This window comes from Sander vitreus, chromosome 5 (assembly GCF_031162955.1).
Source record: "Sander vitreus isolate 19-12246 chromosome 5, sanVit1, whole genome shotgun sequence".
Lineage (NCBI taxonomy): Eukaryota > Metazoa > Chordata > Actinopteri > Perciformes > Percidae > Sander > Sander vitreus.
The window spans coordinates 32,588,643-32,602,929 of record NC_135859.1 but is presented as its reverse complement, the minus strand read 5'-3'; the positions used below and the strand labels follow the sequence as shown (position 1 = coordinate 32,602,929).

The following is a 14,287-nucleotide window of genomic DNA, read 5'->3' as shown; positions in this document are numbered from 1 at the left end:
TGCGTGTCAATCACTGCTCATGCACACGCATTCATTCTCCCTTGTGGGGGGAGGGGCTTAGGAGACCGTTTTGGGCTTTAGCGGAAAGGGGGGAGGGACTGAGAAGTTGTCGATGTTCAAATTTTTTGGCTTTTTGCTGGCAGGTTTCTCTATAGAGCTCCCCCTACAGCTTCAGAATAGATATTTGGCAGCTCCTATGTTTACTTGTGTCTGACTCCCCGCTCAGTCAGTCTTCCGTTTCCTCTTCCTCTGTTCCTCCGACAATGCTTTCCTAGCTTTCTGCTTCTTTTTTGCCGTCTCAGCCATGACGATAGTGTGAAAAACCCCATCGCTACCTTGTTAGCCGGTTCCTGAATGGGCGTATGTGTGCAGTGCCGTGAAGCAATTTGTTATAACGCGAGACCTGACCGCGATACTTCCTGACGGTTGGAAAGTTGGAAAGTTGCAAGGGTGGTTTTTCTGCTCACATGCACTAGAGGGTAGCAAGACGACCACCATTCAACTTGAAAAAAAGTCATATAACCATTCCAATGACTGTTAGCTTATTAACTTAAATTAAGCTAATAGTCATTGAAAAAACTGCATAGTTCCCATTTAAAGAGCTGAGACATACTCCGACAGGGTTGTTTGGGCTTTGCATGCTCGATTAATTCATGTGTTTTTGTTTCCCTTAGGCCCTGCTAACACTGACCCTCACTATGAGAGAGTCTTTCTGTTGGACCCGCAGTACCAGAACCCGGCGGTGCTGAGAAACAAACTGCCGGAGCTGTCCCAGAGTGCAGAGGCCTCAGGTAAACATACTTTTTTTTTTTTTTATGATTATTTTTTGGGGCTTTTCCCTTTATCTTTTGACAGTGACAGTGGATAGACAGGAAAGGTGGGAGAGAGATGGGGGATGACACGCAGCAAAGGGCCACAGGTCGGATTCGAACCCGGGGCTGCCGCAAAGGACTCGGCCTACATGGGGTGCACGCTCCTACTGGGTGAGCTAGAGGTCGACCAAAAACCTACTTTTTAATCTTACAGTAGTCATAGCAGAAAGAAATATGAGAACAAGGTTGACAAATGTTCCTTTTAAATCCCCCAGTTCTCCTCACAGGCACGTCATTATGTTTTATTGACCATTTGTGATTGTTAACTGAGACCCTCCTCATCTCAGGAAAAAACATAAACTTGAGTGGAAGTAAATCTGAATTCTTGATGTTTTAAAATGCTCCACATGTCCCGTGATGACATGTTTAGACACGGCTGTTAAAGCTGTCAGAGAGAGTCGAGGCTTCCAGTTAAATTCTCCAAACTGCTGCACTCAAACTGCTGCAGTCGGCCCCCTGCTGGAAAATCTACTTCACCACTTCTTAACATCTTCTGAATGTTTCTCTGCTTTTCATTTTCTTTATTTGCTTCAGGAGAACATTGTACAAGCTCTCTCTCTGCTTTTCTTTTTTCACTCTTTCTTTTTTTGTCCTTAGGATTTTCTTGATGATGCTGAATGTGCATGCTCAATCATTCTGCAGTTTTCTCTCTCTTTTACCTCCCAGCCCTCTCTGTCGCTGTCCATGTTTTCCTCCTCCTCTTCCTCCTCCAGCTCTCCTCCTCGGTAATCCTCTCTATGACCTCCTCCTGCTGACTTCCTGTCACTTGACGTCAGGCTGGCTGCGTGGTAAGAGCTGAAAGGTGTGACTTCAGACATTTAAACATCTGTCAGACAGTAGACGAGGACGTGTGTTTATTTTTGAATTGCTTTTTCATTTCTGTGCATGCATACATTATTCTTTCTCTACAATCCACTGTATTAATTTCCTGCTGCGGACACATTTTTCAGTGTTGAAAAATCAAGTTCTTCATCGACATTTGTAAACTCTGTGAAAGTGAGGTTCAAAATCAAATATTTTTAAAGGACAATTCCGGCGCAAAATGAACCTAGGGCTTAATAACATATGTGTACCGAGTCGACCGTTCTCTGGGATTTCATGGCCTTTCATGGGGTTTTCATGCTAATTGAATGTGTCTGTAGCTTTAAACAAGCTACCGCAAACTGCTGATTAGCTTATAAACGCTAGTCGTCGGGGCAGAGGGTAAATCGCTATTTCTACACCACTAACAAGACTCAAAATAGCACCACACTTCCACGGTAGCATAATGAGGGTCCCTACATGTAAACCGAAGCGTTGAGAACTTTGTAAGTGTACAGACAGTTTATTAAAAAGATAGATTATAAAGACAGTACCGTTCACTATACAGCCAGGCGCCATCTTGGGAAAACAGTCATGACCAGTCGAACCACGAACGCTGTGCAACCAGTAACATACGCAGGGCGTTCGTCGTTCGACTAGTCATGAATGTTTTCCCAAGATGGCGCCTGGCTGTATAGTCAAGCTAGAGACACATTCGATTAGCATGAAAACATATCCCAGAGAACGGTCGACTCTGTACACTGTAACCCCTAGGTTCATTTTGCGCAGGAATTGTCCTTTAAGGAGCTAAAGTCACAAACATGAGATGACTAACACACAGTTAATGAAGATCAATACATTTGAAATGTTTTCCAGGATCTACAGACATTGATGTACCAGAAGAACTCAAGTTAATGAAGTCATTATATCAGGATAACAGAGTAGTTTACTTACAATAATGGTTTAATTATATAGTTATCTTCTAATGAAAACAAATAGTGCCATTGGAGCATAAGAAATCACAAGAGAAAGGTGTCACGGCTTCCTTCTCTCTCCATCAGCGTGTGGCGGAGGCTACGCCGAGCCCGACGTCACCCAGTGCACGCCGCACCAGTGTTTCCATAGCAGCGCGCCGCACTACGCCGAGACTGACATCGTGCGGCTGCAGGGCGTCACCGGCAGCAACATGTACGCCGTCCCCGCCCTCACCGTGGACTCGCTCACCAGGAAGGACATCTCCGCCGCGGAGTTCCCACGGCAACATCTGATCTTCAGGGAGAAGCTGGGGGAGGGGCAGTTTGGAGAGGTGAGCAGGAAAGCCGGGGAATCCTTTAAAGTTTGGAGAATAAAACAAAAGTTGTTTGAAAATAAAAGTGATGCGTGTATTTGATTCTTCTCAATGTCTTTGAATCTGACTGGGAGCTCGAGGTTGAAAGGGAATATCATGGCATCACCAAACTCTTGTGTTTTAGAAAAAAAACTACTTGAAAGTAGGCTTCTTGCTTCCACGGTTCTATTTATTCCTACTTTTCTCCTGCAGGTCCACCTGTGTGAGGCAGAGGGACTCCCAGAATTCCTTGGGGAGGGGTCTCCTCTCCCTGACAGAGATGGTCGTTCAGTGCTGGTGGCTGTTAAACAGCTGAGAGCCGACGCCACCAGCCAAGCCAGGTACGCCGCGTGTCTGTGTCACAGTGTTTTTATGTATATTGATTTGTGCCTAAGTTTAAATTTGACCCATTTTAAAGAAGTTTCTATATCAGAAATGTGGGTTTCATTCAACGAAATTGTGAAAGAAAACACTCTTCACAAGTAAAATAAATGATCAGTTAACTACTTTCATTGGATTTGGGTGTTTTATTCAATTTTATAGAATTTGAAAAAAAATTATGAAAGAACGTTGAAAAAAGTGACAAAAATGTCGGAAAAAAAACGTTAAAGCGCAGAAAAAATTGACAAAGACGTTGGAAAAAGTGACAATAACACTGAGAAAAGCGACAAAAGTTTCTTGCGGTTTTCATTTTAAAATTTTGACCCAGAAAGACGCCGTCGACGGGAAGACAACACAAGGGTTAAAAGTGTCTCTAGTGTTGCTCATAAGAAGCTGTGAAGTCTAAAACATATCCTTTCACATAACTTAATTAGGGACCTGAAATCTGTTTGTCCATCAGGAATGACTTCCTGAAGGAAATTAAGATCATGTCTCGTCTCAACGACCCCAACATCATCCGGCTGCTGTGTGTGTGCGTGTCGTCCGACCCGCTGTGCATGGTGACCGAGTACATGGAGAACGGAGACCTCAACATGTTCCTGTCACAGCGGGAGATCGAGAGCACGCTGACACACGCCAACAACATCCCTTCAGTCAGGTTAATATAACATACACTCTATCTATATACATACCAACATCACCTTTTCAATCCATCCAGTTCATGTAGTTCTTGATGGATGCAGCAGGGGGCGACATGTTTCCTTTTTGAACAGATGCAGGGTTCAACATTTAATTTTTTTTTTCACTTGCCCGGTAGTTTAAAGTGCTCATACTATGCTTTTTGGTTTTTTCCCTTTCCTTTATTGTGTTATATATCTTTTTGTGCATGTTATAGGTTTACAAAGTGAAAAAGTCCAAAGTTCACCCCAAAGGGACTTACCATCTCCAACAGAAAACACTGTTCACAAACTGCTCCAAACAGCTCTATTGTAGTCCAGCCTTTACTTCAGAGACAAACGTGGTCACTTTGTAACACACGTTATAATGCTCGCCTAGCTGCTAGCATGGCACGCCCTCATACTCTGCTTCTGACTGGCTAGTAGTCCTTACTTAGGTACTGTGCATGTGCGACTCCCAAGAAAGATGGAACAGAAGTGAGATGTCTCACTCTGTAGCTAAAACAGAGAGCTCAACACACAGGGTGAAAAGAGGAGCTGCAGCAATGTGCAGTACAACAAAAATATGGTGTTTTTTGAAAATGAAACCATGTAAACCTATTCTGATATAACCTCTAAATACAATTAGGAATCTGAAAATGAGCATAATATGAGTAAGTAAAATAAAAAAAAAAGTAAAATTCTACTTGCCCGAAGTCAATATTTACAGGCCCCTATACAAATTGTTTTTTATTAGTTTTTATCTGTTATTTGTTTGACCGCATACATTTTTAGATGTGTCAAATAGTTTGAGTTGGAACATTTGTATTTTTAGGTTTCTAAAGGCCATGACACACCAAGCCGATGACAAGGAACTAATTGCGACGAAGGCCGAATGTGATGTTGCCTCACGTCGGCCCACGTCTCCTTTGTCTTGGCCAAGAATTAGCACTGGAAAACACAGCAGAGACCACAGCCTAAACCTACAATAACTGCAAATGAGACATGTTTTATGCAAACACTTTAATTGCACTTAAAAAAAACATTAATAGGGTAGGATGTTTTTTTTTTTTTTAAAAGACCTGGAAATCATTGTGGAACTGTAAGCAGGATCCAATCCTGTATAACGTAATTTTTTTTTTTTTTTGCCTGAACGGGCAAGTGGGTGGTTATATTAACTTGCCCGACATGGCCTTTTACTTGACCCGGGCCATCGTGCAACACTTATTATTGAACCCTGAGATGTGATATAACACACAGGCTATGATCAACACTTTTCTACAGAGGAACAAAGGAACACACATAAGATTCTCACAAAATCAGAGAAGAATCAAAATTCTCATCTCCTCCACTGTCACTTCTTCTCAACCTCGTTCTCCGTCTTCTACTTTCCTTATCTCTTAACCTCGTCCTTCCTTTTACCCCCTCCCTCCAGTCTGTCCGACCTTCTCCACATGTCGGTGCAGATCTCGTCGGGGATGAGGTATCTCGCATCTCTGAACTTCGTGCACCGCGACCTGGCCACCAGGAACTGCCTACTGGACCGCCGCCTCACCATCAAGATTGCCGACTTTGGTATGAGCCGGAACCTGTACAGCAGCGACTACTACCGCATCCAGGGCCGGGCGGTGCTGCCCATTCGATGGATGGCCTGGGAGAGCATCCTGCTGGTGAGGGGGGGGGGTAGTTAACATAAGATCAGACTAAAGAAAGAAAAGAAGATCACTTGTCAAAATAGATAATCTGTTGTTCCCTGGCACCTATACCTGCTCCTAATGATGGTTGAAACAAGTAAAGTAAAAGTAAAACCAAAAGCTTTAAATCATTCCTTAAACTTGTCTTGGAATAACGTTTCTCTTATACATATACATATACTCTTATATGTGAGCAATGTATAATCCAAAGCAAAATTCCTCTTATGTGTCCTCATACCTGGCAAACAAAGCTGATTCTGATTATGAATGTCAGTGGATCTCTTAGTTTCAAGAGAATTTCTGCAGCTGCAAAAGTATGTGAAAAAGTATGTTTATTGATGGATGACTCCTCTCCAGGGTAAGTTCACCACGGCCAGTGACGTGTGGGCGTTTGGTGTCACCCTTTGGGAGATCTTCACTCTGTGTAAGGAGCAGCCGTACAGCCTGCTGTCTGATGAACAGGTCATAGAGAACACTGGCGAGTTCTTCAGGAACCAGGGCAGACAGGTGAGACGAATCAAACTCATTGGTTTCAAGTCATGTATAAGGGCACGGTCACACATGCACAAAATTAACATTGGCGAATATTCAATTCACATTCACTTCAATTCAAGGCGAGCGAAGGGACGAATAAAACATTTGCTTCTGGTGGAAAAGCAAATTGGCATGTCCACATCGCTTTGGTCAACTTTGACCGGCGAAGTCGCAGCCTCAAATGAAATTTCATTAGAAAATGCTCGATACTACACTGTTTTTTTTTATATTGTCCTGACTTACAGTGGGGAGAACAAGTATTTGATACACTGCTGAGTTTGCAGGTTTTCCTACTTACAAAGCATGTAGAGGTCTGTAATTTTTATCATAGGTGCACTTCAACTGTGAGAGACGACAAAAATCCAGAAAATCGCATTGTATGATTTTTAAATAATTAATTTGCATTTTATTGCATGACATAAGTATTTGATCACCTACCAACCAGTAAGAATTCCGGCTCTCACAGACTCCAACCTCTCCACAATGGCCAAGACCAGAGAGCTGTGTAAGGACATCAGGGATAAAATTGTAGACCTGCACAAGGCTGGGATGGGCTACAGGACAATAGGCAAGCAGCTTGGTGAGAAGGCAACAACTCTTGGCGCAATTATTAGAAAATGGAAGAAGTTCAAGATGACGGTCAATCTCCCTCGGTCTGGGGCTCCATGCAAGATCTCACCTCGTGGGGCATCAATGATCATGAGGAAAGTGAGGGATCAGCCCAGAACTACACCGCAGGACCTGGTCAATGACCTGAGGAGCGCTGGGACCACAGTCTCAAAGAAAACCATTAGTAACACACTACGCCGTCATGGATTAAAATCCTGCAGCACACACAAGGTCCCCCTGCTCAAGCCAGCGCATGTCCAGGCCCGTCTGAAGATTGCCAATGACCATCTGGATGATCCAGAGGAGGAATGGGAGAAGGTCATGTGGTCTGATGAGACAAAAATAGAGCTTTTTGGTCTAAACTCCACTCGCCGTGTTTGGAGAAAGAAGAAGGATGAGTACAACCCCAAGAACACCATCCCAACCGTGAAGCATGGAGGTGGAAACATCATTCTTTGGGGATGCTTTTCTGCAAAGGGGACAGGACGACTGCACCGTATTGAGGGGAGGATGGATGGGGCCATGTATCGCGAGATCTTGGCCAACAACCTCCTTCCCTCAGTAAGAACATTGAAGATGGGTCGTGGCTGGGTCTTCCAGCATGACAACGACCCGAAACACACAGCCAGGGCAACTGAGGAGTGGCTCCGTAAGAAGCATCTCAAGGTCCTGAGTGGCCTAGCCAGTCTCCAGACCTGAACCCAATAGAAAATCTTTGGAGGGAGCTGAAAGTCCGTATTGCCCAGTGACAGCCTCGAAACCTGAAGGATCTGGAGAAGGTCTGTATGGAGGAGTGGGCCAAAATCCCTGCTGCAGTGTGTGCAAACCTGGTCAAGAACTACAGGAAACGTATGATCTCTGTAATTGCAAACAAAGGTTTCTGTACCAAATATTAAGTTCTGCTTTTCTGATGTATCAAATACTTATGTCATGCAATAAAATGCAAATTAATTACTTAAAAATCATGTGATTTTCTGGATTTTTGTTTTAGATTCCGTCACTCACAGTTGAAGAGTACCTATGATAAAAATTACAGACTTCTACATGCTTTGTAAGTGGGAAAACCTGCAAAATCGGCAGTGTATCAAATACTTGTTCTCCCCACTGTATATTGTACACCCAGTGTTTACCCTATGTTGACTGCTTTAACCTGGCGGATAGCTCCGCTAAAACACAACACAGAATCCGTCAGCACATTAGCGTGTCGTCCATTACAGAGCCTGTTTGTAACCATTAGATTCACGGCATAACCACAACCCTGGGGAAAATTACCACTTTCTTTATGTCTAGGATTATAACATAGCGTGGTCAGCTGTGCATTTTAATTGGCAGTACTAAATACTCGGTTCACCAGGCTGAAGGACAGGATGAGATGGCCTACCTGCGTCCTCTGGCTCAGCGTGTCCTCAGCCTCAACAGCCGACTAGCCGACACTCCTCGGCAGCGTTGACACTCAGTTGGCAGTTCATTTGTAGACATTCAAAGACTTGTACATAATATTAACACAAAAATATCACTACAAATCAGAAACACATCCCCTTCTCTGCTGACTCTCATCTCTCAGTCAGCCTCTCTGCACCAGTCTAAGCCTCCTCCGTGTCTGCTTCATATCTACTGTCGTAAGCTCTGTGACGCAGGAAAGCCACAACCACTCCATCCTGGCCGCCAATAGAAATCAATAGGTGGATTTTGCCGTGACACTACCAACAACGTTATCTTTGCTTTACCGGTTCATCTGACTTCAGCAGTTTAGATAACACACTCGACTGTCCTGCTGTTACAGATGTGAACTAACTACAGACAGTTGCCTCGTTCATGGACACACGGCAGCGCGGTGCTGAATGAATACAGGGGAAACACAATGGATTTATATATTTTTATATATATATATATATATATATATTATATATATATATTATATATATATATATATATATATATATATATATATATTATATATATATTTATATATATATATATATATAAATATATATTTATATACATCTTTTTATATATACATCTTATATATATATATACATCTTTTTTTATATGGTAAACACTGCTTTTTTTCAGATCTTTACTAACCATCTCTAACCCTCCTGTATTTTCCTACTAGATCTTCCTCTACGGCCCTCCGCTATGTCCACCCTCGCTCTTCGAGCTGATGATGCGTTGTTGGAGTCGCGACATACCTGACCGACCCACCTTCGAGGGACTTTACCAAGCCCTGAGGCCCCACGTCAACCAGTGAGCCAAGGCCGCTGGCATGTCCCACTCAGCGGGTTTGTTCATCTCTGGACTCCTGTAAGATGACAGAATGACACGAAAAAAAACAGAGGACTGGAATTGCGTTACAAGAGTAAATCGCTGTCAGAGGGAATGAAGAAACTGGCAGAACTGTGGTCAGAAGGTGGGTTTGCTTTGTAGTAAAAGCAGCAATCTGTTCTGAGAGACAAGATGGAGGTAGAAGGAGAAAAGGCTGGTCAATCAGAGGAGATCCAAAACCTTTAGTTCGATAGTGAACAAAGATTTCTTAGCTTGTTTTTTAAAGATTTCAATCATTTCTGATTTCACGGTTTCATCCATCTCTTTAAAGCCCCTTTGACCAAAACGTCTTGTCGGACCTTTTGACATATCGTTTTTCATGTTGTTATGGTGCCAAAGGTATCATAAACTTTATTTTTCTTCTACTTTTTGGCTTTTAAAGATGCCAAAATCTGGACAGACTCTTCAGTCTTGGTAGTTTCTCCTGTCCCTGTGGTTTTTATTATTATTGTAAAGCACTGTCTGTGTCTCTCAGTTATTCATGTTCATATATTAACCCACACTGGAGCTAGGGTTAGGGTCAAATTGTAGTGTAGATTTATTTTTAGATTTATTCGTGTTCTATTTTGTTTCTTCTTGTTTTTAATTTTGTTGGTCTTTTTTGTGGATATGAATGTTGTTTAGCTGAGGTTCACATCATGGTGCCGGGAGGCTGCGTTGAAACCTGTGCGGTTCACAGACTGAAAATTAGTTTGTGGGTAATTAAGGAGAGAAAGTCAATTGGAGGCACATTAAAGCAAATAATTAAAAAAAAAAAATGTGTTGTGCCTTTTTCTTGCCAAAGAGAAATAAAGAGTGTAAGTGATAAAAACCATTAAATAATTATATTACGTTTGTAAAACATATGGATGCTTTTATTCAAAGTGCCTTATATTTGTAGCATGAGTGGTACCAGGGGAAATGTTAAGCCAACATTAACAACACGGGTACTGCTAGTGGTTAGATTATCTAATGCAAAGATCTAATGTCAAGGTATCTTCTTACCTGTGTCGGTGTTTGTGCTGGGGCCTATAAAATGTATGTTGAATGTGTCCTATGTTGGAGCCTATAGACCTGTAGGTGTTTCTCAATTAACCCTGTTCTGCTTGATGGAGTTAGTTGTGGTTAGGTTTGGTTTATACAAAGCTAGCCATACTGTAGAGCCTTATGATTTTAATATTTGAAGTCAGTAGTTTCATCACTAGAATGAGACAACAGTGGAACAAATGCCAAACTGTTCAATTCAATTAAGAGTTACAAATGTTAACCCAACAGGGCCTTTGCAACAGCAACTAGGATAGAGAGTTTGGCAAATGACCAACGTTGCTATTAGCTGACTAAAAAGCTAGCAAATTGTCGTGGTGTTTTTATATGCGGTTTGATTTAGTGCTAAAGACAGGGAAGACACTAAGCACTGTTGGAAGAGTAGCAAGATCTCTGTGTTGATGCTAATTGCTTGCTTCTTCTCTTGGGTTTTAGCAGACAAGGTTCACTGTAGTTTAAGAATATATGTAAGCTAACTACCTTCTTAGCTCGCTGTCAAACTAACTAGCAAAGTACTTTGCAAGTAAGCTAGGTTATGTTTAAACCAGGTTTGGCTTTATTCTAAAAACTGTGGCGATGTTAGCTAACGTTCACCTAATTTGGCTTGTCTTGTCTTTGCCTAGTTTGACAGTGTGATGGTTACTAGGGCTGTATTTGACACTGCGTACTATACAAATTATTTGGCAAAAAATGTAGCATGCAGTATGTAGTATGCAAACAAAAGCATATTTGCAATATGCCAACAATACCCAGATGTTATACTGATTTGCATCGGACTAGTCCACCTCGCCAACTGTGTCACACAATGCAAAGCGCAGGAATGGTCCCAACAGCGTATTTAGCGGAAAATGGATAAGTCTGGCCTGAATTGGTAACAGTTTCACACTGCATACTGTGATCGGTAGTATGTAGTAGGCGGTTTAATTTCAGCCTAGGTTAAGTATGATCTACAGCAGCCAATCAGACCACATCAAAGTAACATTTTGGTGCGTGGAATAAAGACACTACATGCACATTTTGGGCCAAACGTAGCAGAACTACTGTGTTAAAGGGGGACCCTCTGAGCTGAGGGCCAATGAGCCACTAGAGACTGATGGGGATAAACACAAACACCTTGGACAGATTGAGTCATCAGACAAGTCCCACCTTTCACTGCATTAAGCAGCCAATCATTGCAGCCAATCCTAATGCCCTCAAGAAGATTAATTTAAGGAAATAAATATTCCTTTTTCTGCCATTAGAGGGTGCAAGTAATGGCCTTTGTTTTGAATCCATACAGATTTTTACCGCATAGCATTCAAAAGAGTTTTGTTTCCAGAACTAATGATGAGTTTTCCATACACATACTTCAGCATTTCTTGCCATAACGTCATGATGATTGGGAGATCGAGCTTCAACCAAGTAAAAGTAAAGTTGATTGATCAACATTGTACCTGGATTGTGCATAAGTGGTAAAGCACATTTTTGTTTTTAAAATGTCATCATTTTATGCCCCAGTCTTTTTATGTTTTAGTCACTCAGTGTCAGTGTGTATTATGTGCATTACATGTATGCAGTATTTTAAATCCTCCCTTAGAGAAAATTGTTTAAAATGTAAGATGGCGCAAATCAACATCACCTTCACAGGAAAGAAGGAGGAAGACCAAATAGGTTAAGTTTGAGTGCATCTTTCAGTGTTTTTGTTGTTACAGTAGTGTTTTTTTTTTAAATTTTGTATCTGTACTGTATCTTAACACTTTTATAAGTGTGTGTATTTGTGTCTAAGAGAAAATGAGTTTGTGATTGAGTGTTTTTGACATTCCTTTGAGCACTGGGAGCTAGTTGGGATTAAAGTGGTTAAGCGGAGTTGCTCTGTTGTGCCAAAAGATGTAATTAAATGAGGGCGACAGGATTTTTTAAAGCAAGAAGACCGAAAGTAAGGAAACCACTAAACTCAATCTCCCAGAGTCCTTTGCTACAGTGAGCCTGTGTATTTTGTTCCGGTTCCATGAGAGAGATAGACAAGTCTTTTAGTTTGATAGTGTACAGTAAAGTGATCTATAATGTCTCAGTGTGCGAATGCAGATTAGGTGTGATAATTGTCAGAATTTATAGTAGCTGTTTCTCTGATTATTTCTATCCTGGGAAGGTGTTGGGTTATGTCTTTTTTTTCCAACAGGAATTGAACATTGAACATCTAACAGAGATGTCCTGCTTCAGACATGTATTGTACATAGGCTAGTAGCTGTGTATATTAATATATTAGGAGTTGGGAACTTGTGTTCTGTCATCCCAAGTCATTTTCACTCTGTACCCTCTCGTGTCTCCGTTTGTTTTTCTTATAATAAACAGTCAAATGTGTCATATAGGAGAGTAGAGACTGTGTTTTATTGCCTCTGCCAAGGAGGTTCGTTCAGTTTGTTGGTTTGTCTGTTTGTCTGTTCGTCAGCAGGATTAGGGACACCTACTTTTCCAATTTGCATGAAACTTGGTGAAGGGTGTACCATGGGCCAAGGAAGAACCCATTACATTTTGGAGCAGATCAGTTGCGAGATAGGGCGTGGCCTTGGTGGGGGTCTGCGCTCTCTGAATTCTCTTCTAGTCTTACATTTGAAACTCCCTAAAAAGATCCCAAAGTTTCCAGAGATACCAAATATGTCAGACTGAATTCTTTAAAAAGTGTTGTGATCTAGACATTATAATATTTCCATTTGATGAAGTTATGCAGCCATAAAAACATATCTTGGAATAAGCATTACATACTGTACCTTTAATCATGTCCTTACAAGCAAAATGAGCTATTGTGCTTGATTATAACCTCTCCGCACAAAAACAAGATAAACGTGTCCGTGTACACGGATCAAAAGATTAAATTACGTGAGCATTTCACGAACTGCCGTGACACTGGGTTGTTATGACGGTCCTAGTCTCGCTTTGCCAGACCTTCCTTCACAGCGCTGCAGAGGAGGGTCTGGCTATAGTCCACATAGCATTCCGTGATGGGAGAAAAACGTGCTCTGGTTTATTGGCATTTCTTTAAACCAATCACAATCGTCTTGGGCGGCACTAAAGTTCGCACGGAGCCGCTGTAAAATAGTTGTGCGAGAGAAAACTCAGATTAGACAGATAGTCTAGCTAGCTGTCTGGATTTACATGCAGAGATCTGAGGAGCAGTTAACCATAGTCCTGGGATACTTTCCATAAAATCATCTCTCAATGCAAATCAAACCAGCTATTAGGCTAACCGACATAAAACCATGCCAATCTCTAGGTATGGTGAAGGGGATGTGATGATGTGGGGCTATTTTAATTCCAAAGGCCAAGGGAACTTTATCAGGATGCATAGTATCCTGGATCCATGAAATAACTGGCCTTTAAAAATAAAAATCTACTGCCTCTATGGGAATTTAACATAGGGGTGTACTCACTTTTGTTGCCAGCGGTTTAGACATTAATGGCTGTGTGTTGAGTTATTTTGAGGGGACAGCACATTTACACTGTTATACAAGCTGTACACTTAATAATTGACAATGTAGCAAAGTGTAATTTATTCAGTGTTGTCCCATTAAAAGATATAATGAAATATTTACTAAAATGTGAGGGGTGTACTCACTTTTGTGAGATACTGTATGACACACTCATTCAAATAAAAGGCATTCTGCAACAGAAGTTTAGACTAGGCTACATCCATGTGTGACTCAGACTCAGATAAATGCAAGGCACACAAAAAGTAATAAGAGTTAGGGTTAGACTCTTTAAGTATGGCTAATAACACATTGTATGTTACGTGTGATAAATTAGATGTAGATCTCAAAGCCAGCAGAGGAAACACTGGGCACAAATCCTCCTCGATGTGAATTGTTTAACAGTAAAAAATTATTTGCAAGTTTTCTTTTTTTCATGATCTTTTCATTGTGAGTGTAAAAGCCAAATCATGACTGATGCACGACCTTACTTCCTTCCAGCTGTTTGAACTGCTGCAACTCACTCCATTTTAGTCTAGATGAAAGACTCAATGCAACATAAACACAAAATGTACAACTGGTGTTTATGTGCAGGATATCAGCAGGTGGCAGCAGAGAGACA

At 41.6% G+C, this 14,287-nt stretch overlaps 1 protein-coding gene across 2 annotated transcripts in view; it reads left to right on the top strand.

Moving 5' to 3' along the window:
- ddr2l (discoidin domain receptor family, member 2, like) overlaps positions 1-12,567 on the top strand; it is a 37,681-nt gene extending 25,114 nt beyond the window's left edge. For both annotated transcript variants that reach the window (XM_078251525.1, XM_078251524.1), the window contains exons 13-19: positions 675-791; positions 2,735-2,979; positions 3,214-3,341; positions 3,842-4,039; positions 5,473-5,707; positions 6,089-6,238; positions 8,991-12,567. In XM_078251525.1, coding sequence (XP_078107651.1) covers positions 675-791; positions 2,735-2,979; positions 3,214-3,341; positions 3,842-4,039; positions 5,473-5,707; positions 6,089-6,238; positions 8,991-9,125 — 1,208 coding nt within the window. In that variant the 3' untranslated portion in view covers positions 9,126-12,567. The remainder of the gene's footprint in view (positions 1-674; positions 792-2,734; positions 2,980-3,213; positions 3,342-3,841; positions 4,040-5,472; positions 5,708-6,088; positions 6,239-8,990) is intronic.
- The last annotated feature ends 1,720 nt before the right edge of the window (positions 12,568-14,287 follow it).